The following is a 25691-nucleotide window of genomic DNA, read 5'->3' as shown; positions in this document are numbered from 1 at the left end:
CTGTCTGCTTTACTGAGGCAGCAGGAAAGAAGGTCTACGGAGGGGAGGCTGGTTCCTGCGGTGTGCTGAGCTGTGTCCACAACTCTGTAGTTTCTCATTGCAACCACTCATGTGAATTGGTTAACTGAACCCTTAACTGGAATGCATTGCAAGGGGTGGATACATCAGGGACATTTAAAAGACTCTTAGGTAGATGCACGGATAGAAGAGAAAATGGAGGATTATGGGTTGTGTAGGTGAGGGAGGCCAGTTAACAGCCAAGCACAATTGTATTTATTTATAATGATACAGCACAGCCTTCCCGCCCTTCGAGCCACTCTGCCCAGCAACCCCTGATATAACCGCAACCTAATCACAGGGCAATTTACAATGATCAATTAGCCTACCAATCGGTACATCTTTGGACTGTGGGAGGAAACCGGAGCACCCGGAGGAAACCCACGTGGCCACGGGGAGAGCGTACAAACTCCGTACAGGCAGCAGTGGGAATTGAACCCAGGTCACTGGTACTGTAATGTGCTACCATGACGCCCTATGGTGGGTCTGAAGTCACACACTGGAATTGGTTTATTAATGTCACATATACCGAGATACAGTGAAAAGCTCGTATGTGGCTGCATCAGGTTGTGTGTAGAGCCCAGGTATGTGGGCACCAAGTACCACTATGTGCCCAGGTTCTACCTGTCGCCCTGGCTACGAAGGATGGGTCTGGCCCCGCTCCCGCGCAACGCCCCAGTCAGCTGGTCGTTGCCGGCATACCTGTCCTACGTAGCAAAGTTCTTCCAGGAGAACGCCTTTGACCACAGGGCCATCAGGCAGTGGTCGACACGTAGTGTCCTGCAGCCACTGCAGGAGAAGGACGTGATGGACACAGTGGGGTGGTTCCCTGAGCAGACTGTCCAGTTCATCTGGCAAAATGCCTCATCGCCAGATCTCACCAACAGGCACCAGGATCTCGCCTGGCTGGCGGTGAGAGGGGCCCTCCCAGTCAGAGCCCTCCTGTACGCCCGGAACATCATCTCCGCACCCCACTGCCCACGGGAGGACTGCAGTGAGGAGGAGTCTGTGACCCACCTCTTTGCACACTGCCAGTTCGCAAAGAGGGTGTGGAGGAGAAAGGACGGGCTAGTGTCACGTTTTATCCCCAGCAGCTGCGTAACAGAGGACTCTCTGATCTACAGGCTGTTCCCGGGGACGCACACGGAGACCAACACCCGGTGCTGCTGGCAGATCATCAACTCGGTGAAAGACGCTCTTTGGTCGGCCCGAAACTTGATGATCTACCAGCACATGGAGATGTCCGTGGGAGAATGCTGCCGACTGGCATATTCTCGGCTGCAGGAGTACGTGCTGAGGGACGCACTGAAACTCGGTGCAGCCACCGCAAGGGCCCGGTGGGGAAGGACCACAGTATAGGTTTCTCCACCCGTGGGAGTGGGAGGGGTCGGTGGGCGGGGAGTATACCCCTCAACAATGATATGGTAAGCTGAACTACTGGAGTGCCACGTGGGTGGCTATAAACACGGATATGTACTGACTATAATGGAAACGTATGTAAAGGATGAAAAGTTATTGAATGGTTTATTGTATATATTTATTTTTGAATAAAGTATATTTTGAAATATTAAAAAAAAGCTTGTCTTGCCTTTTGGCTAAGATCAAGTGTAGTATCTGTTCTTATCAGACCAGAAGGCGGAGGAGAAGAGTTCGCGCTGATGAAGGGGTGGATCCTAATGCTGATTGGCCTCCAATCTAACACCCCATACCAGCGACGACAGCAGTGAGGAAGAAGATGGCAGCAGCGAGCAGTGCATCGGCTGGAGGCCCGGGTATCAAGAACACTGTCAGGCTGACAGTGCGAGACCGGAACGGGGGCACCGGCTTCACCCGAGAGACCTTCATCCGGAAGGTCTTTGTGGAGTGCTGCGGATTTACGCCCGACGACATCTACTGCGTCCAGGACTTCGCAGGTTTCTTCGATGTCACTTTCCGGCAGGCTGCAGGGTGGCAGAAGCTGTAGCAGCAGCTTCAGCTGAAGGGGACAGAGGCGCCGCTGTCGCTGCTGAAAGCGCAGGCCCTCTTTGCAACGGCTACGCAACAGGAACGGACAATCACGGTGCACATGTTCAACCCGCAGTGCCAGTGGTGGATGTCCTGACATTCCTCGCTCGGTATGTGGAGAGCGTAGGAGCACCAGTGGACGTGAAGGACGGACTGGGAATCTGGACCAGCAAACGGCAGGTCAAGGTGAAGCTGAGGTTGCATTCCAACGGCGGCGTCATCCACCCCGCCCCCCACACTCTGTCTTCGCCATCGGAGGGAACCGAGGGTACACGGTGTACGCGGGGCAACCCAGGGTGTGCCGAAACTGCGGCAAGGCGGGGCACATCGCAGCCCAGTGCAGGGTGGTGATGTGCAAGAACTGTAAAACCGAAGGCCACCTGACCAAAGATTGTACGCAGGCCAAGTCCTGCAACCTTTGCGGACAGGCTGGCCACCTGTACAGAGTCTGCCCGAGGCGTGGGGGCACCTACGCACAGGCGACCAGGGGAGGTGCTGGTCCTGAAAGGGCCCAGGCAGTTTCGGACGTACCCGCCAGCGCTGCAGACGAGGCACCCGACAGGACGGACGATGAAACCAGGGAGGAAGGTGGAAGCACCCCAAGACCTGCCACCCCACTGCAGACCCTCCAGGACCAGGCAAACGGCGAGCAGGAGTCCATGGAGGAGGGGAGAGCTGAGGTGGAAACGGAATGGAAGGTCGTGAAACGCAAGAAGACCCAAAAGGCCGCGGCCAAGCGACAGAAGGCGGAGCAACACAGGAAAAGGGCAGGGAACCACACAGCCTCTCGTACCCTGTCCTCTTCAGAGGAGGAAGGAGTTGGGGGAGGCCAGCAGCCCCGGCGGAAGAAGCGGCTGGCAGAACAGGTGGAGAGGAGGAGAGAGGAGGGAGGAAGTCTGCTGGCCACCCCCCAAGTACAGGAGGCGGAGAGCAGCAGACACACAGAGCTCCGGGAATCCGGGAGCAGAGCCACGGCTGGCACCCAGCAGCCGGAAGGGGAAGCAGCCCAGGAAGTCAACAACCCCCCGGGCCCAGAACCAGAACGGCCACACCTGGGGGAGTACTACCAGCAGTACCTGAGCCCACAGGAGGTGGAAAACTTCACAAAGGCGGTGGGAATGAAGGCTCAGGATGGCAAGGGTGAGGACGGAGAGCAGCCAAAATAAAGGACTTACAATGATGGCAGACCTTAAATTGGCGTGCTTGAACGTGCGAAGTTTGAAGAGTACTGGGCGATGCGTCAGCACGCTCCAGTACCTGGACACTGTAAAGACCGACGTGACCTTCCTCCAGGAGTGCGGACTACCACACCTCCGGAACTACCGGAGGTGGTCACGGTGGTGGAAAAAAGGTTTGTCTGTGTGGTCGGGGGGCAACGATTGTCGCGCTTCCGGCCTGGGGATTCTGCTACGGGGAGGCAACTTCTCAATCGCCCAAGTTAAAGAGGTGGTTGCGGGGCGCCTCCTGGTAGCAGACGTCAAATACCGGGGCACTCCGCTCCGGCTGATCAACGTGTACGCCTCCCCCGTGCGGAGCGAGCGGCTGGCCGTCTTCGAGCAGCTCCCACAGCTGCTGGTGACGCCCCAGCCGGTCGTTCTGGCCGGAGACTTCAACTGCACCATTGATGCGGCTGGAGGACCCGGCAGGCTGGACAGTACCTCCAGACTCCTGAGGGAAACGGTAAAGACAGCCAAGCTGCGCGACGCCTTTGGCACCCCCACAGGTGGAGCACAGCCGCAAGCCACCTGGACACGATCGGACGGCTCAGCCCGCTCCCGGATCGACTTCCTCTTCCTGTCAGAGTCCCTCACGGTCAGGTCCACCGACGTCACGCCGGTGTTCTTCTCTGACCACTGCCTTCTGAGAGCCACCTGTCTTTTACGGGAGGACCAGAAGGCGGGCAGGGGGACTTGGAAGCTGAATGTTAAGCTGCTGACCCCAGAGAACATCGAGGAACTAGAGAGGGAGTACACAGGTTGGAGAACCTTGAAAGCCTTCTTTGATTCCCCGGTTCACTGGTGGGAAGCCACCAAGGAGAACATTAGGAGGTTCTTCATTCGCAAAGGTATCCAGAAGGCAAGGCAGGAGCAGAGGGAACTGCGTAAACTCCAGACAGAGTTGCAGCAACTTCTCCTTCTGCAGTCGAAGGGGGTGGATGTCAGGGAGGAACTGCGAGAGGTGAAGGGCCGGCAAGCCCATAACCTCGCCGCCGAATCCTCCAAGATCATCTTCCAATCAAGGGTCCGAACCGTGGAGCAGGACGAGACGTGCTCACGCTTCTTCTTCCAAAAGGTGCACAGGGGGAGCTCTGTGATCCACAACCTTAAGGAAGAGGACGGCTCAGTCGCGTCCTCGCAGACCGACATACTGAGGATCTGCAAGTCCTTCTATGCCGGTCTGTACGACGAAAAGGCCACAGAATCCACAGCCTCCCGCAACTTCCTGTCCTCTATCACGCAGGTCTTACGGCAAACGGGAGAGTCTGGATCAGCCACTGACCCTGGACGAGCTGACAGGCTCCATCCGTTCCTTTGGGTCGGGTAAGACTCCCGGAAGCGACGGCTTACCGGCTGAGTTGTACTCGGCTCTGTGGAACTGGATGGGCCCAGACCTGCTGGAAGTGTACAACGATATGCTTCTGGCCGGCAGTATGTTTGAGTCCATGAGGAAGGGCATCATCACCCTCATCTACAAGCGGAAGGGACAAAGGGAGGACATTAGAAATTGGAGGCCCATCTCTCCTGAATGTGGATTACAAGATCCTGTCCAAGGCTATCGCCAACGGGGTCAAGTCTGCTCTGGGACAGGTGATCCACCCAGACCAAACCTGTGCTGTACCGGGCAGGAAGATCTCAGACAGCCTCGCGCTGCTGAGGGACACCATCGCCTACGTGCAGGACAGGAGGGTGGACGCCTGCCTGGTCAGCTTGGACCAGGAGAAAGCCTTCGACAGGATATCGCACACGTACATGGCGGACGTGCTCTCCAAAATGGGATTTGGGGAGGGAATCCGGAATTGGATCAGACTGCTCTACACAGACATTCGTAGTGCAGTCCAGGTCAATGGGTGGGAAACAGACAGCTTCCCCATCAGGTCTGGAGTCAGGCAGGGCTGTCCCCTCTCCCCTGTCTTGTTTGTCTGCTGCATAGAACCCTTTGCGGAAGCCATCAGGAGGGATGAGGGCATAAGAGGGGTGACGCTGCCAGGCAGTGGAGGGACCCAAGTGAAAACCTCTCTGTACATGGACGACGTCACCGTCTTCTGCTCTGATCCGAGGTCAGTTCGCAGGTTGATTGGCATCTGCGAACAGTTCGAGCTAGCGTCGGGGCCAGGGTCAACCGCACGAAGAGCGAAGCCATGCTCTTCGGCAACTGGCCCGACCGATCCAGCGTCCCCTTCACCATCAGGTCTGACCACGTGAAGGTGTTGGGGATCGGGTTCGGAGGGGCGGAGGCGTGCAACAAGAACTGGCAGGAGCGGACTGCCAAGGTGAAACAGAAACTGGGACTATGGGGAGGGCGCTCCCTGTCGATAACGGGCAAGAACCTGGTCATCAGGTGTTAGGTGCTCTCAGGGCTGCTGTACTTGGCGCAGGTCTGGCCCGTCCCCCGCTCCTACAGCTCGGAAATCACCCGGGCTGTCTTCAGATTCGTCTGGGGATCCAAGATGGAGCGGGTGAGACGGACCGCCATGCACAAGTCTCTGGACAACGGGGGCAAGAACGTTCCCAATGTCGCCCTCACCCTGATGGCCAGCTTCGTATGTGGCTGCATCAGGTTGTGTGTAGAGCCCAGGTATGTGGGCACCAAGTACCACTGTGTGCCCAGGTTCTACTTGTCGCCCTGGCTACGAAGGATGGGTCTGGCCCCACTCCGCGCAACGCCCCAGTCAGCTGGTCGTTGCCGGCATACCTGTCCTACGTAGCAAAGTTCTTCCAGGAGAACGCCTTTGACCACAGGGCCATCAGGCAGTGGTCGGCACGTAGTGTCCTGCAGGCACTGCAGGAGAAGGACGTGATGGACACAGTGGGGTGGTTCCCTGAGCAGACTGTCCAGTTCATCTGGCAAAATGCCTCATCGCCAGATCTCACCAACAGGCACCAAGACCTCGCCTGGCTGGTGGTGAGAGGGGCCCTCCCAGTCAGAGCCCTCCTGTACGCCCGGTACATCGTCTCTGCACCCCACTGCCCACGGGAGGACTGCAGTGAGGAGGAGTCTGTGACCCACCTCTTTGCACACTGCCAGTTCGCAAAGAGGGTGTGGAGGAGAATGGACGGGCTAGTGTCACGGTTTATCCCCAGCAGCTGCGTAACAGAGGACTCTCTGATCTACGGGCTGTTCCCGGGGACACACACGGAGACCAACGTCCGGTGCTGCTGGCAGATCATCAACTCGGTGAAAGACGCTCTTTGGTCGGCCCGAAACTTGATGATCTACCAGCACATGGAGATGTCCGTGATTCAATGCTGCCGACTAGCACATTCTCGGCTGCAGGAGTACGTGCTGAGGGACGCACTGAAACTCGGTGCAGCCGCCGCAAGGGCCCTGGTGGGGAAGGACCACAGTATAGGTTTCTCCACCCGTGGGAGTGGGAGGGGTCGGAGGGTGGGGAGTATACCCCTCAACAATGATATGGTAAGCTGAACTACTGGAGTGCCACGTGGGTGGCTATAAATACGGATATGTACTGTGTATAATGGAAACGTATGTCAAGGATGAAAAGTTATTGAATGGTTTATTGTATATATTTATTTTTGAATAAAGTATATTTTGAAATAAAAAAAAGCTTGTCTTACTGTGTGTACAGATCAGGTCATTACACAGAGCAGTGAGGTAGAACAAGGTAAAGCACTACCAATGCAGAATAAAGTGCAGTAAAGGTAAGCAATAAGGTGCAAAATCGTAATGAGGTAGATTGTAAGATGAAGAGTCCATTGCTTGGTGGATGTATGTAACAATAATGCAGATCTAATCCCATATCCGGCTCTTCCCTTCCCCTTCCCACTCTAGGGGAGCTGGAGTGCACGCTGAAATTCCCGCATCCGTACTGGTACTGGGACAACCTCCTGAAGATCTGTGTCTTCATCTTCGCCTTCGTCATGCCGGTGCTGATCATCACCGTGTGCTACGGTTTGATGGTGATCCGCCTGAAGAGTGTGAGGATACTCTCGGGTTCCAGGGGGAAGGACCGCAACCTGCGCCGCATCACCAGGATGGTCTTGGTGGTGGTGGTAGTGTTCATCATCTGCTGGACGCCCATTCACATCTACGTCATCCTCCGGGCGCTGGTGAGGATCCCCTCCACCGTCCTCGACATGGTGGCCTGGCACTTCTGCATCGCCCTGGGCTACACCAACAGCTGTCTCAACCCCGTGCTCTACGCCTACCTCGACGAGAACTTCAAGCGGTGCTTCCGTGAGTTCTGCTTGCCGTCGGCCTCCTCGCTGCCCCGCCAGAGCTCCAACCAGCCCAGAAGCCAGGCTCGGGAGCACCCCTCCACCGCCCACACCGCCGACAGGACTGACCAGCGGCTATGACTAGGGGCGGGGCCCCGACCCGGGGACGAGCTCGGCGACGAGCTCACCCAGGTCACCACTGGGCTGTGACCATTTCCTCGCGGGCCAGTGGAGATCCCAGATTTGGGGGCTGGCCCGCGCCGGAACTCGCGCCCCTCCCCCACTGGCTAACACGCCTTCAATGTCGTCTTCACAGCACGTTTCCCTATGTACATCGACGCCCTCATGAGGATGGAGGGGACACATAGACGAGTCACTCAGCTCGGAAACAGGCCGTTCGGCCCATCTGGTCCATTCTGACCAAGATGCTGCATCCAGGACAGTCTCTCTGCCTGCACTGGGCCCGTGTCCCTCGAAATCTTGCCCGTCCAAGTAACTTTTACACTTTGTTAATGTAGACTCAAGGTTCTTCTTTATTTATCTGGAGTATGTGGAGACATGCAGTAAAATGCGTCGTCTGCGTTGACAGCCAACACAACCTAGGGGGCAGCCTGCAAATGTCGCCACGCATTCCGGCGCCAACATAGCTGCCCACAATCCATGGACGCTGACTGACCTGCTGCGTCCCTCTAGCATTTTCTTTGAACTGGAAGGCAAACCTCTATCCTCCAACCCTGGCACGTCCACACGTCCCTATTCCCAGGACGGGCCATCTTCACCCTTCATCTTCCAGCGGAGTGGGACTCGTGCTCACAGATACTAAGTCTTCACCAGGAGACTCACAGAGATTCACAGTCTCTAACCAATGGACCTCGACTTCCTGACTTCTGATTTGATCCGCGGGCCTCGATCCTCACTTGACAGAGTACAGAAAAAACTTACAAGGACCTTGCCACAACTTGAGGACCTCTGTTACGGGGAAAGGTTGAATAGGTCAAGATTTTATTCCTCTGAAGTTCAGGAGGATGAGGGGAGATTTGATGGAGGTGTACAAAATTATGAGGGGTGTCGATAGGGTAAATTCAAGCAGGCTTTTTCCACTGACGTTGGGTGAGACTAGAACTAGAGGTCATGGGTTAAGGGTGAGAGGTGACATGTTTAAGGGGCACTGAGGGGCAGCGTCTTTACGCTGAGGGTGGTGGAAGTGTGGAACGAACTGCCAACGGAAGAGGCTGATGGGGATTTGATTGCAACGTTTATGAGAAGCTTGGGTAAGCACTCGGATGGGAGGGGTGTGGAGGGCTGTGGCATGGGTGCAGGTTAATGGACCAAGGCAGATTAACAGTTTGCATACAGATGGGCCGAAGGGCCCGTTTCTGTGCTGTAGTGCTCTATAGCTCTATGACCAAAATTGTCAATGGGAAGCTTAAGGAAAGAATGGATCTCCATTTAAATCCTAAACATCATGGAACACATTCAGTGAGATGCAGTCCGCAGAAGTGCCTCGGGTGGGGTCATCAAACTTTAGTGCAGCCCTCCAAGGGGCGGAATTGGTAAATCGTTTTTTACTGCCACTTGTTCCGAGATAGAGTGAAAAGCTTTTGCTCACATGCTGTCCACACAGATCATTCCATATGTAAGTACGTCGCAGCTTTGATTCTTCTGGCTGCTTTACTGAGGCAGCAAAAAGTGTAGACAGATTTCATGGAGGGGAGGCTGGTTTCTGTGATGTGCTGAGCCGTGCTCACAACTCTCTGCAGCTTTTTGAGACGTAGTGCAAAGTAGTTGCCATCCCAAGCCATGATGCATCAGATAGGAAACTTTCTATAGTGCATTGCATGCGTAAAATTTTCCTTTGCCTTGTGAGGAGGTGGAGCTGAAGGTGAGTGTCCTTGTGCAGGCCATCTATGGGTTGAGTTGAATATGTTTAACGTATGAGGAGCATTTGGTGGCCCTGGGCCTGAACTCACTGGAGTTTAGAAGAATGAGGGGAGAATCTCATTGAAACCTATCGAATATTGAAAGGCCTAGACATTGTAGATATGGATAGGATATTTCCAATTGTGGGAGAGTCCAGGCCCGGGGGATACAACCTCAGAATAGAAGGTTTTCCCTTTAGAACAGAGGTGAGGAGGAATTTCTTTAGCCAGAGGGTGGTGAATCTGTAGAATTCATTGCCACAGATAATGGTGGAGGCCAAGTTATTGGGTATATTTAAAGCAGAGGTTGATAGGTTCTTGATTAGTCAGGGTGTCAAAAGTTACAGAGAGAAGGCAGAAAAATGGTGTTGGGGAAAATAAATCAACTATGATTGAATGGCAGAGCAAAATTGATGGACTGAATGGCCTTATTCTGCTCCAATGTCTTTTATCAGCCCAGTAGCACAGAGGATTAGAGCAGCCATCTCACAGATCTAATGCTGAGCCTCTAGAAGGCAATGATCTAACTGCATTTAGAAACCATAGAACATTACAGCACAGAAACAGGCCTTTTGGCCCTTCTTGGCTGTGCTGAACCATTTTTCTGCCTAGTCCCACTGACCTGCACCTGGACCATATCACTCCATACACCTCCCATCCATGTACCTGTCCAAGTTTTTCTTAAATGTTAAAAGTGAGCCCGCATTTAGCACTTTATCTGGCAGCTCATTCCACACTCCCACCATTCTCTGTGTGAAGAAGCCCCCATAATGTTCCCTTTAAACTTTTCCCTTCTTCACCCTTAGCCCATGTACTCTGGTTTTTTTTCTCCCCTAGCCTCAGTGGAAAAAGCCTGCTAGCATTCACTATCTATACCCATCATAATTTTAAATACCTCTATCAAATCTCCCCTCATTCTTCTACGCTCCAGGGAATAAAGTCCTAACTTATTCAACCTTTCTCTGTAACTGAGTTTCTCAAGTCCCGGCAATATCCTCATTGCACTTGGAGTATTGTGAGCAGTTTTGGGCCCCTTGTCTAAGAAAGGATGTGCTGTCATTGGAGAGGGTCCAGAGGAAGTTCATGAGAATGATCTTGAGAAAGAAAGGGTTAACATATGAGGAGCCTTTGATAGCTGTATTCATAGGGGTTAGAAGAATGAGGGGGGAGAATCTCATTGGACCCTATTGAATATTGAAAGGCCAGGTCAGAGTGGATGTGGAGAGGATGTTTTCTATTGTGGGGGAGTCTAGAACCAAAGGGCACAGTATCAGAATAGGTGGTTGTCCATTTAGAATAGAGATGAATTTATTTAGCCAGAAGGTGGTGAATCTGTGGAATTCATTGCCACAGATTTCTGTGGAGGATGAGTTATTGGATATATTTAAACCAGAGGTTGAGGCGTTCTTGATTAGTCAGGGCTCAAAGATTATGGGGAGAAGGCAGGAATGGGGTCAAAACCCTGATGAGTCTAGATGAAGGGTCTCAGTTTGAAATGCCAACTGTTTATTCCCCTCCATAGATGCTGCCTGACTTGCTGAGTTCCTCCAGCATTTTGTGCATGTTGCTCAAATAATTATTCCCCTGACCAGCACTAGTAAAAGAAAATTCAACTCTCACCCCTGGCATTCAATGACTTTACCATCACTGAATACCCCATTGTCAATCTCCCGCAGTTGGCATTGACCATAAGCTGAGCTGGACTGGTCATAACAGTGTGGCTACAGGAAGGTCAGAGGGCAGAGATCCCGCGGCAAGTAACTCACCTCCTAACTCCCTGAAACCCATCCACTATCTACAAGGCTCTGGTGAGGAGTGTGATGGGACACTCTCCGATTGCCTTGAGCTTCAACTGTGCTCATGAAACTCAACACCAGACAGGATATGACAACCCGCTTGATAGGCAACCCATCCACTACTGCTCACGCTCTCTATCACGGACACGCAGTCTCAGAAATCGGTAGCAACTACAGCAACTCATCCAGAGTCCTCAGACAGCACCTTCCAAACCCACCACCTCTACCAGCTGGAAGGACAGGGGTACCACAAGCCTGGGGAACACCACCCCTGGAAGCTGCCCTTCACCCTGACTTGGAAATACTCAATGATTTGAAGAATCTAAGTACATTTATTATCAAAGTATGTAGGCAGCATGTAACCCTGAGACTCATCACCGTGTCAAATCCGGGAACTCCCCCCTGCTAACAGCCCTGTGGGTGTACCCTCCCCGCGAGGGGTGACACTATTACAGCTCTGGGGTTGGGTTTCGGAGTTCAATTCCAGCACCCTCTGTGAGTAAATTTCCGCTTTCCTGCCCATGGGCACCTGGTTTCCTCTTCCTCTGGTTTCCCGTTTCCTCCCACAGTCCAAAGACGTACCCAGTAGCCCAGAGGGTCAAAGCAGCCATCTCACCGATGTAATGTTGAGGCTCTAGAAGGCACTGATCAGACTGCACTTGGAGTATTGTGAGCAATTATGGCCCCTTATCCAAGAGAGAATGTTCTAGCATTCGAGATAGTCCAGAGGAGATTCACAAGGATGATCACAGGAAAGAAAGGGTTAACATATGAGGAGCATCTAGTGGTTCTGGGCCTGTAGTCATTAGAGTTCAGAAGAATGAGGGAGGATCTCATTGAAATCTATCGAATATTGGAAGGCCTGGATAGAATGGATGTGGAGAGGATGTTTCCTGCAGTGGGGGAGTCTACAACCAGAGGACACAGATAGAATGGATATGGAGAGGATGTTTCCTGCAGTGGGGGAGTCTATGACCAGAAGACACAGATAGAATGGATGTAGAGAGGATGTTTCCGATAGTGGGGAGTCTATGACCAGAGGACACAGATAGAGTGGATGTGCAGAGGATGTTTCCTGTAGTGGGGGAGTGTACATCCAGATGAAACAGATAGAGTGGATGTGGAGAGGATGTTTCGTGTAGTGGGGGAGTGTATGTCCAGAGGACACGGATAGAGTGGATGTGGAGAGGATGTTTCGTGTAGTGGGGGAGTGTATGTCCAGAGGACACAGATGGAGTGGATGTGGAGAGGATGTTTCATGTAGTGGGGGAGTGTATGTCCAGAGGACACAGATGGAGTGGATGTGGAGAGGATGTTTCGTGTAGTGGGGGAGTCTAGGACTAGAGGGCTAGAAGGACTGTTCCACACTGTACTTCTGTATAAATTTTAAAAAGGTCTGCAGTGGTTGAAGAAAGCATCTGTCCCTCAGCTTCTCAAGGGTGACTAGGGATGGGCAATCAAACATTGGCTCAGCCTGCAAGGTCTATGTCCCTTGAATGAAGAGGAAGAACAAAATCTTCTGGAAATTGAGTTACAGAGGCTTGTCGCACCCTACCAAGCCTGCATCCGTTAAAAATGATCTTAATCTTCCCTAAAATGACACACCTGTACAAGATTATTCAGGATTCAAGATTGTTTAATGTTATTTCCAGTACACAAGCGTAAAGGAGAACAAAATAATTATTACTCCAGATCCAGTGCAGCACAAAAGATAAAGAACATGACAATAAAAAACACAATAAATGTAAATACATAAATTAGCTTATATACAGAGATTGACTGTATGTCCATAAAGTGATGTTAGGCACGGGAGTGCCTGTACATAAGGTGAGGGACAGGAAATGTTAAAGTACTGGTGGTCGGGGGTGTGGAGGGGTGGGGTAGTGGGTGGAGGTGTTGATCAGCCTTACTGCTTGGGAAAAGTAACTGGTTTTGAGTCTGGTGGTCCTGGCTTGGATGCATTGAGGTCTCCCTGACGGGTGTGGGACACGGGTTAAACCAGCAGAAGATACCTTGTAGAAACTAAAGATGCTGGAATTTGGAGAAACACACAAAAAGCTTTTGAAACTCAACAGTTTAGGCAGAGTCCAAGGAGGGAAATGAACAGGAAAATGGACAGTTTGGACAAGATAAAAGGCCCCTACCGGAAACTTCAGCTGCCAAATTTCCTCCGCAGATACTGCCGGACCCATGGACTTCCTCCAGCTTTTTATCTGAGCAAGCAGTTTGCAGTTCCTTTGACTTTATTTCATCTTCAGTATTTTAGTTCCCCAAGAACGGAGTAAGGAACATTACATAAACGTCCACCAAACGTCAACGTGATGTTCATTGGCGTGGTACAGGGAACCATTTTGTCTGCTATCGGAGTCATTACTTTCCCTGTCGCAATCTGACCATGTGTGGGAAGAAACGGGATCCAAGTCAATTCATTGACTTGGTTCTGGGTTTGAATGGTTGCTGTTAATTTCACCCCCATTGCAACCACTTCCCAAAGAAGCTCACACACAAAATGTTGGAGGAACTCAGTAGGTCAGGCAGCATCTAAGGAAATGAATAAACAGTCGATGTTTCAGACCGAGGCCCTTCATCAGGACCGGAAAGGAAAGGGGAAGATGCCAAAATAGAAGGGGGGGGGGAAGTGCCTCTTACCTCTTCTCCTCACCTCCCCCTGGTGCCCCTCCTCCTTGTCTTTCTCCCATGGTCCACTCTCCTCTACTATCAGATTTCTTCTTCTCTAGCCCTTAACCTTTTCCATCCATCACCTCTCAGCTCTTCGCTTCATTCCCCTCTCCCCACCTCTCACCTATCACCTTCTAACATGTACTCCTTCTCCCCCCCCCCCACCTTCTTATTCTGGCATCTTCCCGCTTCCTTTCCAGTCCTGAAGAAGTATCTCAGCCCAAAACACTGATTATTTATTCCTCTCCATAGATGCTGCCTGACCTGCTGAGTTCCTCCAGCATTTTCTGTGAGTTGCTCTGGGTTTCCAGCGCCCTGCAGAATCCCCTGTGAGTATCCATTTTCATCGATGCTGCCTGACCTGCTGAGTTCCTCCAGCATTTTGTGCGTGTGTTACCCAAGTTTATTATCACTGAGTGATAGGATATGAAACTTGTTTGTCTTGTGTCAGCAGTACGGTGTAAAGACTTAACATTGCTATAAATAAATAGTGTGAAAAGATGGAAGAATGAGATAGTGTTCATGGTTTCATGGACTGTTCAGAAATCTGATGGTGGAGGGGAAGAGGCTGTTCCTAAATCAGTGTCTTTGAGCTCCTGTAGCTCCTCCATAACGGTAGTAATGAGAAGAGGGCACGTCCAGATGGTGAGGGTCTTTAGTGATGGAGCTGCCTTCTCAAGGTACAGCCTCTTGAAGGATTCCTTGATGGGTGGGGAGTGTCGTGCCCATGATGGAGATCGCTGAGTCCACAACCCTCTGTAATCTCTTGTGATCCTATGCATTGGAGTCCCCTTTCCGGGCAGTGATGCCACCAGTCAGAAGCCTCTCAGCTCTATAGCTACAGATATGTGTACCAGTCTTTGGTGACGTTCCAAATGTCCTCAAATTCCTATTGCAGTAGAGCCTCTGATGTGCCTTCTTGGTGATTATGTCAATGTGTTGGACCCAGGAAAGATCCTCCAAGATGTCCAAACAAGTGGTGTTGCGGGAAGGTGTTCTGAGGTCAAAGGTCACCCCCCCAAAATTTGAACTTCCTGTACCAATAAATGTGTCTTTTGATGTGAACAGTCAACATAGAACACAGAACACATTTTAAAGACTCTTAGAAAGGCATGTGGATGATAGAAAAATGGAGAGCTATGTAGGAGGGAAGATTGAGCTTAGAGTAGGTTAGAGGGTTAGCACATCATGGGCCGAAGGGCCTGTACTGTGCAGTAATGTTCTATGTTCTTTGTCAGAAATTTGAAGTAAGAGGAAAAACTAAGAAAAACACTCAGCAGATCAAGCAGCATCTCTGGAGAGAGAAGCAGTCAAGGTTCTGGTATCTTACAGACCCTAAAACATTCACCGTTTCCGTCTTCACAGACGCTGCCTGACTTGCTGAGATTTTCCAGCAGTTTTTGATAAACACAAGAGATTCTGCAGATGCTTGAAATATTAAGCAACACACACAGAATGCCGGAGGGTCTTGGCAGATAAGGCATCATCCATGAGAGGAAGAAACAGTCGACGTTTTGGGCCAAGATCCTTCATAAGGTTTAGACCAGAATAAAAAGTTGGGGAGAGGGGGTGGAGGACAAGTGGACAAGTGAACTCTTCCCTTCCAAGTCCCATAAAAGTTTCAGATGTGGACCACACACCTTTAGATGTGTGGTCCACAGAAAACATAAACTGGTCAGTTTGTTTCTTATTGTCACGTGGACCAATGTACCACCAAAAATTTTGATTTTCATGCCATCTGCACAGATCATTTCATCATATCAGTATATTCAGGTCATCATCATCATGTGCCTTGTGATGTCGACATAGGTGATCATGGTCTTTCCATGACCATGAGTGTTCTTGGCAAATATTTCTACTGAAGTAGTTTGCCACTGCCGCCTTCTGGGCAGTGTCTTCACAAGACAGGTCACCCCAGCCGTTAACAATACTCTTCAGAGATTGTCTGCCTGGCGTCAGTGGTCGTATAACCAGGACTTGTGATGTGCACCGGCTGCTTGTACGACCATCCACCACCTGCTCCCATAGCTTCATGTGACCCTGATCGGGGGGCTAAGCGGTGCCCCACCTTGCCCGAGGGTGACCTCCTTTGCTAGAGATATATCTCCACCCTACCACCAGAATGCAGAATAAAATGTTACAGTACAGAGAAAGTGCAGTGCAGGCAGACAATAAGGGTGCAAGATCATAACCAAGGTATATGGTGAGGTCAACGGCCCACCTTATAGGACTAGGGAACCGTTCAACAGCGGGGTAGAAGCTGTCCTTGGCCCTGGTGGTACGTGCTTTCAGGCTTTGGTATCTCCTTTCTATGGGGGCAGAGAGAGAATGTCCAGGGTGGGTGGGCTCTTTGATTATGCTGGCTGCTTTACTGAGGCAGTGAGAGACGTAGAAATAGAACACAGAACAGTGAAGCACAGTGCAGGCCCTTCGGCCCACAATGCAGTGCCAACCTTTTAACTTAATCCAAGAAGACAGAATCACCGTGTCGATTTTAACACAGCATCCCTTATGTGAGTTCTCACAGCTGAGAGCTTCTGGGCTTGCAGGTGTAATCCCTGCAGCTAGCTTGCAGAAGGGTGTACCACAATGCGGGCAGCACTCTTGCAGCCACTGTTGAATAGGTGCTGGAATTTGGAGGGTGGGTCAGACTTGAGTGAATATAATCCCGAGGTGAGTGCAGGGAGAATGATTCTTCATGACAGAGAATCCAAAGCCAATGGTCACTGAGTCAAAATAAGAAGTTGTTCGTCTAAGATGGAAGCAAAGTGGTTCCCTCTCTTTTTGCCTCCATGCAGATCATAAATCTTTGAAACTCTAGAACATATAACATTACAGCACAATACAGGCCCTTCAGACATTGGCATGGTGGTGAGCTTTTAACCTACTCCAATATCGGTCTAACCCTTTTCTCCCACATAAACCTCTATTTTTCTTCGATAGGCACACGAATGGTAGAAAAATGGAGGGAGGGTTAGATTGATCTTATTGTAGGTTAGAGGGTCGGCACAGTATTGTGGGCTGAAGGGCCTCTACTGTGCTCGACAGTTCTATGTCTATGGACGAAAGGCCAGTCAGAGAATGGGGTTTAGGTCTATGGTCTGAGCAATCTCACCAGCCGCATTCCCACCACCTCATTTCTCACCCCACAACCCCACCATCTCCCCACAGATTCTACCACAAGCCCATAGACCAGGGATAATTCACAGCTGACATTCAACCCAACGAGTCCGTGTGGCTGTGGGATGCAGGAGGAAACCGAAGCTCCCCAGGAGACGGGGGTGGTGGGGAGAGGCAGAACGTGCAAACTCCACACCGACAGAGCCTAGGTTCGGGACTGAACCCAGGTCTCTGGATCTGTGAGTTAGCGACTCCACTGGCTGTAATGTTGTGGCCCAAAGCACAGTGGAAGGAGATTCTTCAGGCAGAAGAAGATGGATCCTTGATAGGCAAGGGGAAGGGTTGCTGCTGGGGTAGGCGAGAATGAGGGGTTGATATTAGTTCCAAGCACCACGATCTTACGGATGGGACATCGGCCCAGACATCTCTGGGCCTCAGCGCACGGAGGGAAACTTGCAATGGCCTACAGATATACCATGACTGTGCGCACCACCGTCTGGTATCCAGGGGCCAGTACACAAGAACACAAGAGTTGCAAAGTGTTTTAATCTCAGCCAACTCCATCATGGCACAACCCATAGACTTCATAAATCAATGTATTCCGTACAGGAGATGGGATGTTATGTTGAAGTTGTATGAGACATTGGTGAAGCCTAATTTGGTGTATTGTGTGCAGTTTTGATCACTACCTACAGGAAAGATGTAAATAAGGTTGAACGAGTGCAGATAAAATTTACAAGGATGTTGCTGGGTCTGGAGGACCTGACTAATAAGGAAAGATTGACTAGGTTAAGACTTTATTCCTCAGAACGAAGAAAATTGAGAGGAGATTTGATAGAGATACGCAAAATTATGAGAGGTATAGATAGGGTAAATGAAAGCAGGCATTTTCCACTCAGGTTGGGTGGGACTACAACCAGAGGACATGGGTTAAGATAAGAAATAAGATAAAACTTCATTTATCCTGAGGGAAATTATTGTTGCAAGTTTTGCTCAGTCATAAATATATACTTTAATACAAAATGTAAGCATTGAGCTACTAAAAAGAATACAAAATGTGCATGAAAAAGTAATAGTGCAAAATACAGATGAACAATGAATCCATGTACTTAAGGAGGAGGAGTTGTCGATCTTATAGCCACAGGGAGGAAGGCTCTCCCGTGGTGTTCGTTATTGCGACTCGGTCTGTCACTAAAGGTGTTCCTCTGTTTGTCCAGTACGTCATGGAGGGGGTGAGAGGGATTGTCCATAATGCTCTGTAGCTTCTGCCGCATCCTTCTCTCAGACACAACCACCAGGGAGTCCAGTTCCAGCCCCAGAACAGAACCAGCCCTCCTGACGAGTTTATCGATCTTCTTGGCATCAGCTGCTCTCACCCTGCTGCCCCAGCAGACTGCAGCGTCGGATAGAATGCCAGCCACCGCTGAGTCGTAGAACGTTTGCAGCAGAGCACTGCAGACGCTGAATGACCAGAGCCTCCTCAGGAAGTACAGTCGGCTCTGTCCCTTCTTGTAGAGAGACCCTGCATTTCTAGTTCAGTCCAGTTATTGTCCAGGTAAGTTCCCAGGTATTTGCAGTCCTGGACAATTTCCACATCCATTCCCTTGATGGAGATGGGTATGCAGGGTGTTTTCACCTTCCTGAAGTCCACCACCAACTCCTTTGTCTTAGTGATGTTGAGCTGCACCACACCACTCCACAAAGTTGTCCACCACTCTTCCGTACTCAGCCTCCTGACCCCAGATGATACAGACCACAACACCCAAAGCAGTGAAAGGTGAAAAGTTTAAGGGGAACATGAGATGAAACATCTTCACTCAGAGGGCCGTAAGATTGTGGAACGAGCTGCCAGTACATGTGGTGCATGTGAGTTTGATTTCAGAGTCCCAGAGAAGTTTGGATCGGTACATGGATGATGGGGTATGGAAGGCTATGGTCTTGGTGCAAGTCAGTGGGAGGGGGCAGTTTAAATGGTTTTGGCATGGACTAGATGGGCCGAGGGGCCTGCTCCTGAGCTGTATTGTTCTATGACTCTATAACTCTCCCCACCATCAAGGATATCTTCAAGAGGTGATGCCTCAAGAAGGAAATTCACCATCTAGGACACGCGGTCTCGTTGCTACCATTGGGGAGGAAGTACGGGAGCATGAAGACCCACACTCAGTCATTCAGGAACTGCTTTTTCCCTTCTCGTCCATGAACCCACCATGAACACTAATTTGTCACTGTTTTTGTTCCCACTCTTTATTCATTTTGTAACCTAAAATAATTCTATGTCCTTGCCCTGTACTGACATCACAAAGCACATTATAGTCATAGTCATACTTTATTGATCCCGGGGGAAATTGGTTTTTGTTACAGTTGCACCATAAATAATTAAATAGTAATAAAACCATAAATAGTTAAATAGCGATATGTACATTATGCCAGGAAATAAGTCCAGGACCAGCCTATTGGCTCAGGGTGTCTGACCCTCCAAGGGAGGAGTTGTAAAGTTTGATGGCCACAGGCAGGAATGACTTCCTATGACGCTCTGTGCTGCATCTCGGGGGAATGAGTCTCTGGCTGAATGTACTCCTGTGCCCAACCAGTACATTATGTAGTGGATGGGAGACATTGTCCAAGATGGCATGCAACTTGGACAGCATCCTCTTTTCAGACACCACCGTCAGAGAGTCCAGTTCCATCCCCACAACATCACTGGCCTTACGAATGAGTTTGTTGATTCTGTTGGTGTCTGCTACCCTCATCCAAGCTTTAGAGAGGGTGTACAGGAGATTTACCAGGATGCTCACACATTTAATGTCATAAATACCAACATCTTGTCATAAGACAGTGAGAATAAATAGGACCCTCAATAAAAGAGAAAGCCATGGCTGCCAGACTGGTAGTTCCACACCTTTCCGCAGCCTGTAATAACAATCGTACCGAGCAGAAACAGGCCATTCGGCCCACTGAGGGTACTGAGCATCAAACTGATCCTATTTCAATCACCCCACATCCCATCTTCTTTGCCCACCCCACCGGATTCCACCACCTACTGACACAACAGGGGAAACTGTGGCGGCACAGTAGGGTAGCGGTTAGCGTAACGCTATTATAGCACCAGTGACACGGGTTTGATTCACACTGGTGTCTGTAAGGAGTTTGTACATCCTCTCCGTGTCCAAGTTAGTTTCCTCCAGGTGCTCTGGTTTCCTCCCACATTTCAAAGGTGTACAGGTTAGTAGGTTAATCGGTCACAAATGTGCAACTGGATAGCCCAGGCTCGTCGGGTCAGAAGTCCTCTCACCTTGCTGTGTCTCGAAATGGACAACTTGCAGTGTCCAGTTAACCCACATGTCTTTGGAATGTGAGAGGGACCTGGAAAACCCAGGGAAACCCACACGGAATCCAGCAGGTTCCACCCAGACAGCGCCCAAGTTCGAGATTGAACCCGCATCCCTGGTGCAGATCCAACTGTGATCAGGAATGGGGAGTAAATGCTGGCCTTGCCCGCAGGGCCCAGGACATTGTTCCCATTTGCTTTTGGAATAAACATCGCTTACAGAGACAGTGTTGGAAAGTCCCAAAGTAATTTCTGGTCACCTCATTATATTAAAGATGTGGAAGCTTTAGAGAGGGGGCAGAGGAGGTTTACCAGGATGCTGCCTGGATTGGAGAGCATGTCTTATGAGGGTAGGTTGAGCGAGCTGGGGCTTTTCTCTTTGGATTGAAGGAGGATGAGAGGTGACTTGATAGAGGTGTACAAGATGATAAGAGGCGTAGATAGATGTGGACAGCCAGAGACTTTTTCCCAGGATGGAAATAGCTAATACCAGGGCGCATAATTTTAAGATGATTTGAGGGAAGTATAGGGGGGATTTCAGAGGTAGATTCTTACACAGAGAGCACTGCCGGGGTGATGTTAGAGGCTGATATATTAGGAACTTTTGAGAGACTCTAAGGCATGTGGATGATGGGAGAATGGAGGGCTACGTGGGAGGGAAGGGGTAGCAGGTTAAATGTGTGGCACACATCATGTGCTGAAGAACCTGTACTGTGCTGTAACAGTCTGTGTTAAGTGTTTGATGTTCTATCTATTGCACAAAGCGATGTTTCCACATCTGTTTTATCTCCTCACTGGTGTGCGTTGTGATTTACAGCAGGGGTGAATGAAAACCAGGCTCAACAGTTTGATACAGTAACCATTGTCCTTTTCCACAGCTCAGTGTGCGTGTTGATGTCTTGGCTTTCTTCGCAGCAATATTAAAGTGGGTTTGATCTGTTGAAAGGGAATCTGTCAATCACACTACACCGCCCAACCGATTGCTTCCAATTCATTTATTTGCATTTATTCAACCATGTGCCGATCTAAGGGTCCCAGTTTTTGGTCCCAACCTATACATTTGTAATGCTGTACATTTTTCATTGGGATTGACCACGGATATTGTATCTACATGATACACAAGCCAGGGCAGTACACTATGGAGAGAAAGTCATTGCCCAGGCAGCTGGCTCCCCCTCTCCACACAGCTGATGAATCCAAAGGAACGGCGGTTTGGCACCAGTCGTGTCATGGGAGTTGCCAGTCAGTGTCGAACTCCATGTAGGATGGCCTCAGGGAGTCCAGCTCTGGATTTTTCCCTTGGGATTTACTCTCAGAACCCTACCGATGAGTGGCTGGAGCCGCAAGCCAGCGGTGGTTTGAGATCAGGGTTTTCCTTCTCCCAGATGAGCTGCAGACCACAGCTGATGAGTTCCATCTGCCTGAAGCGACTGGATTTAAGGTGCCAGTGACCCGTCTTTGCCTCTTCCCCTGTCAGTAGAAGTGGTTCTGCTGGGCTCGGTAGCTAAATCACACGTGAAGGCCAGGAGCTGGGCTTGGTGGTCAGGGGCTACTTGAGGCACACACCATTAGGAGCATTTACCCAGTAATGGGATCTTGTCCCCTTTACCACCGCCGGCTACGACAACCTTAAGGAACCAAGGTTTTCATTGCACCTGTACATATAGGTACTCGTGCATATGACAATGAACTTGTCTTTAACCTTGACCGACCCTGCAGATCGTAAGTCCTCCAGAGCACTCCCTGTTAGGTCTATCACCCTCTTACACATTGACTATACCTTGGTCCCTTTGTGTTGGCGCGTGGCCAAGTGGTTAAGACATCTGTCTAGTGATCTGAAGGTCGCTAGTTCGAGCCTCAGCTGAGGTAGCATGTTGTGTCCTTGAGCAAGGCACTTAACCACACATTGCTCTGCGACGACACCGGTGCCAAGCTGTATGGGTCCTAGTGCCCTTCCCTTGGACAACATCGGTGGCGTGGAGAGGGGAGACTTGCAGCATGGGCACCTGCCGGTCTTCCATAGAACCTTGCCCAGGCCTCAGTCATCATTGAAAATCGATGGACAGCCGAAGAGGTACCTCGGTCCCTTAGAGGAAGAGTCATTGGGTCATAAAGCACCACAGCTCAGGAGCAGACACTTTGGCCCATTTAGTCTGTATCAAGCTGTTATTCCACCCTGTCCCATCAACCTGCACCTGGACCATAACCCTCCACGCCCCTCCTGGCCTCGTACCCATCCAAACTCCTCTTAAATGTTGCGATCACACCCACACCCACTACTTCCACCGACAGCTCATTCCACACTCTCACCACCCTCTGAGTGAAGACATTCCACCTCAGGTCCCCCTTACATATTTCACCTTTCACCCTCAACCCGTGACCTCTAGTCCTAGTCCCACCCAACCTCAGTGGGCAAAAGCCAGCTTGCATCTACCTATCTGTGCCCTCATAATTTTGTATACCTCTATCGAATCTCCCCTCGCTCCCCTGTGTTTCTGGCAATAAAGTCCTAACCTACCTATTCAGCTTCTCCCTGTAACCCAGAGATACTGGTAATATTAATATTGGGGAATTAGGGAGTGACAGAGACTTTGAAGAAATACTTGGCACGGCGCCTGCCATAAAACCAGAGCAGTGAAATTAGAAATTGGGAAGGACTTGTAAAAATGATGTATAACTTGTGTCAATGTCTTTCTTGTGGCACGGCAGCAGAGAGGTTAGTGTAACACTCTACCACACCAGGGTCTGGAGATTCGGGATTCTATTCCCGCCTCTGTCTGTCAGGAGTTTGCATGTTCTCCCCAGGACTCTGTGGATTTCTTCCCACATTCCAAAGACATATGGATAGGGACATGGGCATGCTATGTTGGCGTCAGGTGTGTGCCAACACTTAGAAACCATAACCTTAGAAACTACAGCACAGAAAACAGGCCTTTTGGCCCTTCTTGGCTGTGCCGAAACATTTTCTGCCTAGTCCCACTGACCTGCACACGGACCATATCCCTCCATACACCTCCCATCCATGTATCTGTCCAATTTATTCTTAAATGTTAAAAAAGAACCCGCATTTACCACCTCGTCTGGCAGCTCATTCCATACTCCCACCACTCTCTGTGTGAAGAAGCCCCCCCTTAATGTTCCCTTTAAACTTTTCCCCCTTCACCTTTAGAAACATAGAAAATAGGTGCAGGAGTAGGCCATTCGGCCCTTTGAGCCTGCACCACCATTTATTATGATCATGGCTGATCATCCAACTTAGAACCCCGCCCCAGCCTTCCCTCCATACCCCCTGACCCCCGTAGCCACAAGGGCCATATCTAACTCCCTCTTAAATATAGCCAATGAACTGGCCTCAACAGTTTCCTGTGGCGGAGAATTCCACAGATTCACCACTCTCTGTGTGAAGAAGTTTTTCCTAATCTCGGTCCTAAAAGGCTTCCCCTCTATCCTCAAACGGTGGCCCCTCGTTCTGGTTAACCCATGTCCTCTGGTTTTTTTCTCCCCTTGCCTCAGTGGAAAAAGCCTGCTTGCATTCACTCTATCTATACCCATCATAATTTTATATACCTCTATCAAATCTCCCCTCATTCTTCTACGCTCCAGGGAATGAAGTCCTAACCTATTCAACCTTTCTCTGTAACTGAGTTTCTCAAGTCCCGGCAACATCCTTGTAAACCTTCTCTGCATTCTTTCAACCTTATTTATATCCTTCCTGTAATTTGGTGACCAAAACTGAACACAATACTCCAGACTCGGCCTCACCAATGCCTTATACAACCTCATCATAACATTCCAGCTCTTATACTCAATACTTTGATTAATAAAGGCCAATGTACCAAAAGCTCTCTTTACAACCCTATCTACCTGTGATGCTACTTTTAGGGAATTTTGTATCTGTATTCCCAGATCCCTCTGTTCCACTGCACTCCTCAGTGCCTTACCATTAACCCTATATGTTCTACCTTGGTTTGTCCTTCCAACGTGCAATACCTCACACTTGTCTGTATTAAGCTCCATCTGCCATTTTTCAGCCCATTTTTCCAGCTGGTCCAAGTCCCTCTGCAGGCTCTGAAAACCTTCCTCACTGTCTACTACACCTCCAATCTTTGTATCATCAGCAAACTTGCTGATCCAATTTACCACATTATCATCCAGATCATTGATATAGATGACAAATAACAATGGACCCAGCACTGATCCCTGTGGCACACCACTAGTCACGGGCCTCCACTCAGAGAAGCAATTCTCTACTACCACTCTTTGGCTTCTTCCATCGAGCCAATGTCTAATCCAATTTACCACCTCTCCATGTATACCTAGCGACTGAATTTTCCTAACTAACCTCCCATGCAGGACCTTGTCAAAGGTCTTACTGAAATCCATGTAGACAATATCCACTGCCTTCCCTTCATCCACTTTCCTGGTAACCTCCTCGAAAAACTCCAATAGATTAGTCAAACATGACCTACCACGCACAAAGCCATGTTGACTCTCCCTAATAAGCCCCTGTCTATCCAAATGCTTGTAGATTCTGTCTCTTAGTACTCCCTCCAATAACTTACCTACTACCGACGTTAAACTTACTGGCCTATAATTTCCCGGATTACTTTTCGATCCTTTTTTAAACAACGGAACAACATGAGCCACTCTCCAATCCTCCGGCACCTCACCTGTAGACAGCGACATTTTAAATATTTCTGCCAGGGCCCCTGCAATTTCAACACTAGTCTCCTTCAAGGTCCGAGGGAGCACCCTGTCAGGTCCCGGGGATTTATCCACTTTAATTTTCCTCAAGACAGCAAGCACCTCCTCCTTTTCAATCTGTACAGTTTCCATGATCTCACTACTTGATTCCCTTAATTCCATAGACTTCATGCCAGTTTCCTTAGTAAATACAGACGCAAAAAACCTATTTAAGATCTCCCCCATTTCCTTTGGTTCCGCACATAGCCGACCACTCTGATCTTCAAGAGGACCAATTTTATCCCTTACAATCCTTTTGCTCTTAATATACCTGTAAAAGCTCTTTGGATTATCCTTCACTTTGACTGCCAAGGCAACCTCATGTCCTCTTTTAGCCCTCCTGATTTCTTCCTTAAGTATTTTCTTGCACTTCTTATACTCCTCAAGCACCTTATTTACTCCCTGCTTCCTATACATGTCATACAACTCCTCTTCTTCTTTATCAGAGTTGCAATATCCCTTGGGAACCAAGGTTCCTTATTCCTATTCACTTTGCCTTTAATCCTGACAGGAACATACAAATTCTGCACTCTCAAAATTTCTCCTTTGAAGGCTTCCCACCTACCGATCACATCCTTGCCAGAGAACAACCTGTCCCAATCCACGCTTTTTAGATCCTTTCTCATTTCTTCAAATTTGGCCTTCTTCC

General features: G+C 49.9%; 1 protein-coding gene and 1 pseudogene across 1 annotated transcript in view; both read left to right on the top strand.

Annotated features, from left to right (window-relative positions):
• oprm1 (opioid receptor, mu 1) overlaps positions 1–13692 on the top strand; it is a 28282-nt gene extending 14590 nt beyond the window's left edge. Inside the window, exon 3 of the mRNA XM_063055438.1 lies at positions 7072–13692. Within this exon, the coding sequence (XP_062911508.1) occupies positions 7072–7598 (527 nt within the window). The 3' untranslated portion in view covers positions 7599–13692. The remainder of the gene's footprint in view (positions 1–7071) is intronic.
• LOC134351236 (U2 spliceosomal RNA) lies at positions 1632–1764 on the top strand (annotated as a pseudogene).
• Positions 13693–25691: the final 11999 nt, after the last annotated feature.

The sequence above is a fragment of the Mobula hypostoma genome, chromosome 8, assembly GCF_963921235.1.
Source record: "Mobula hypostoma chromosome 8, sMobHyp1.1, whole genome shotgun sequence".
Lineage (NCBI taxonomy): Eukaryota > Metazoa > Chordata > Chondrichthyes > Myliobatiformes > Myliobatidae > Mobula > Mobula hypostoma.
This window is presented reverse-complemented; position numbering and strand designations above follow the sequence as displayed.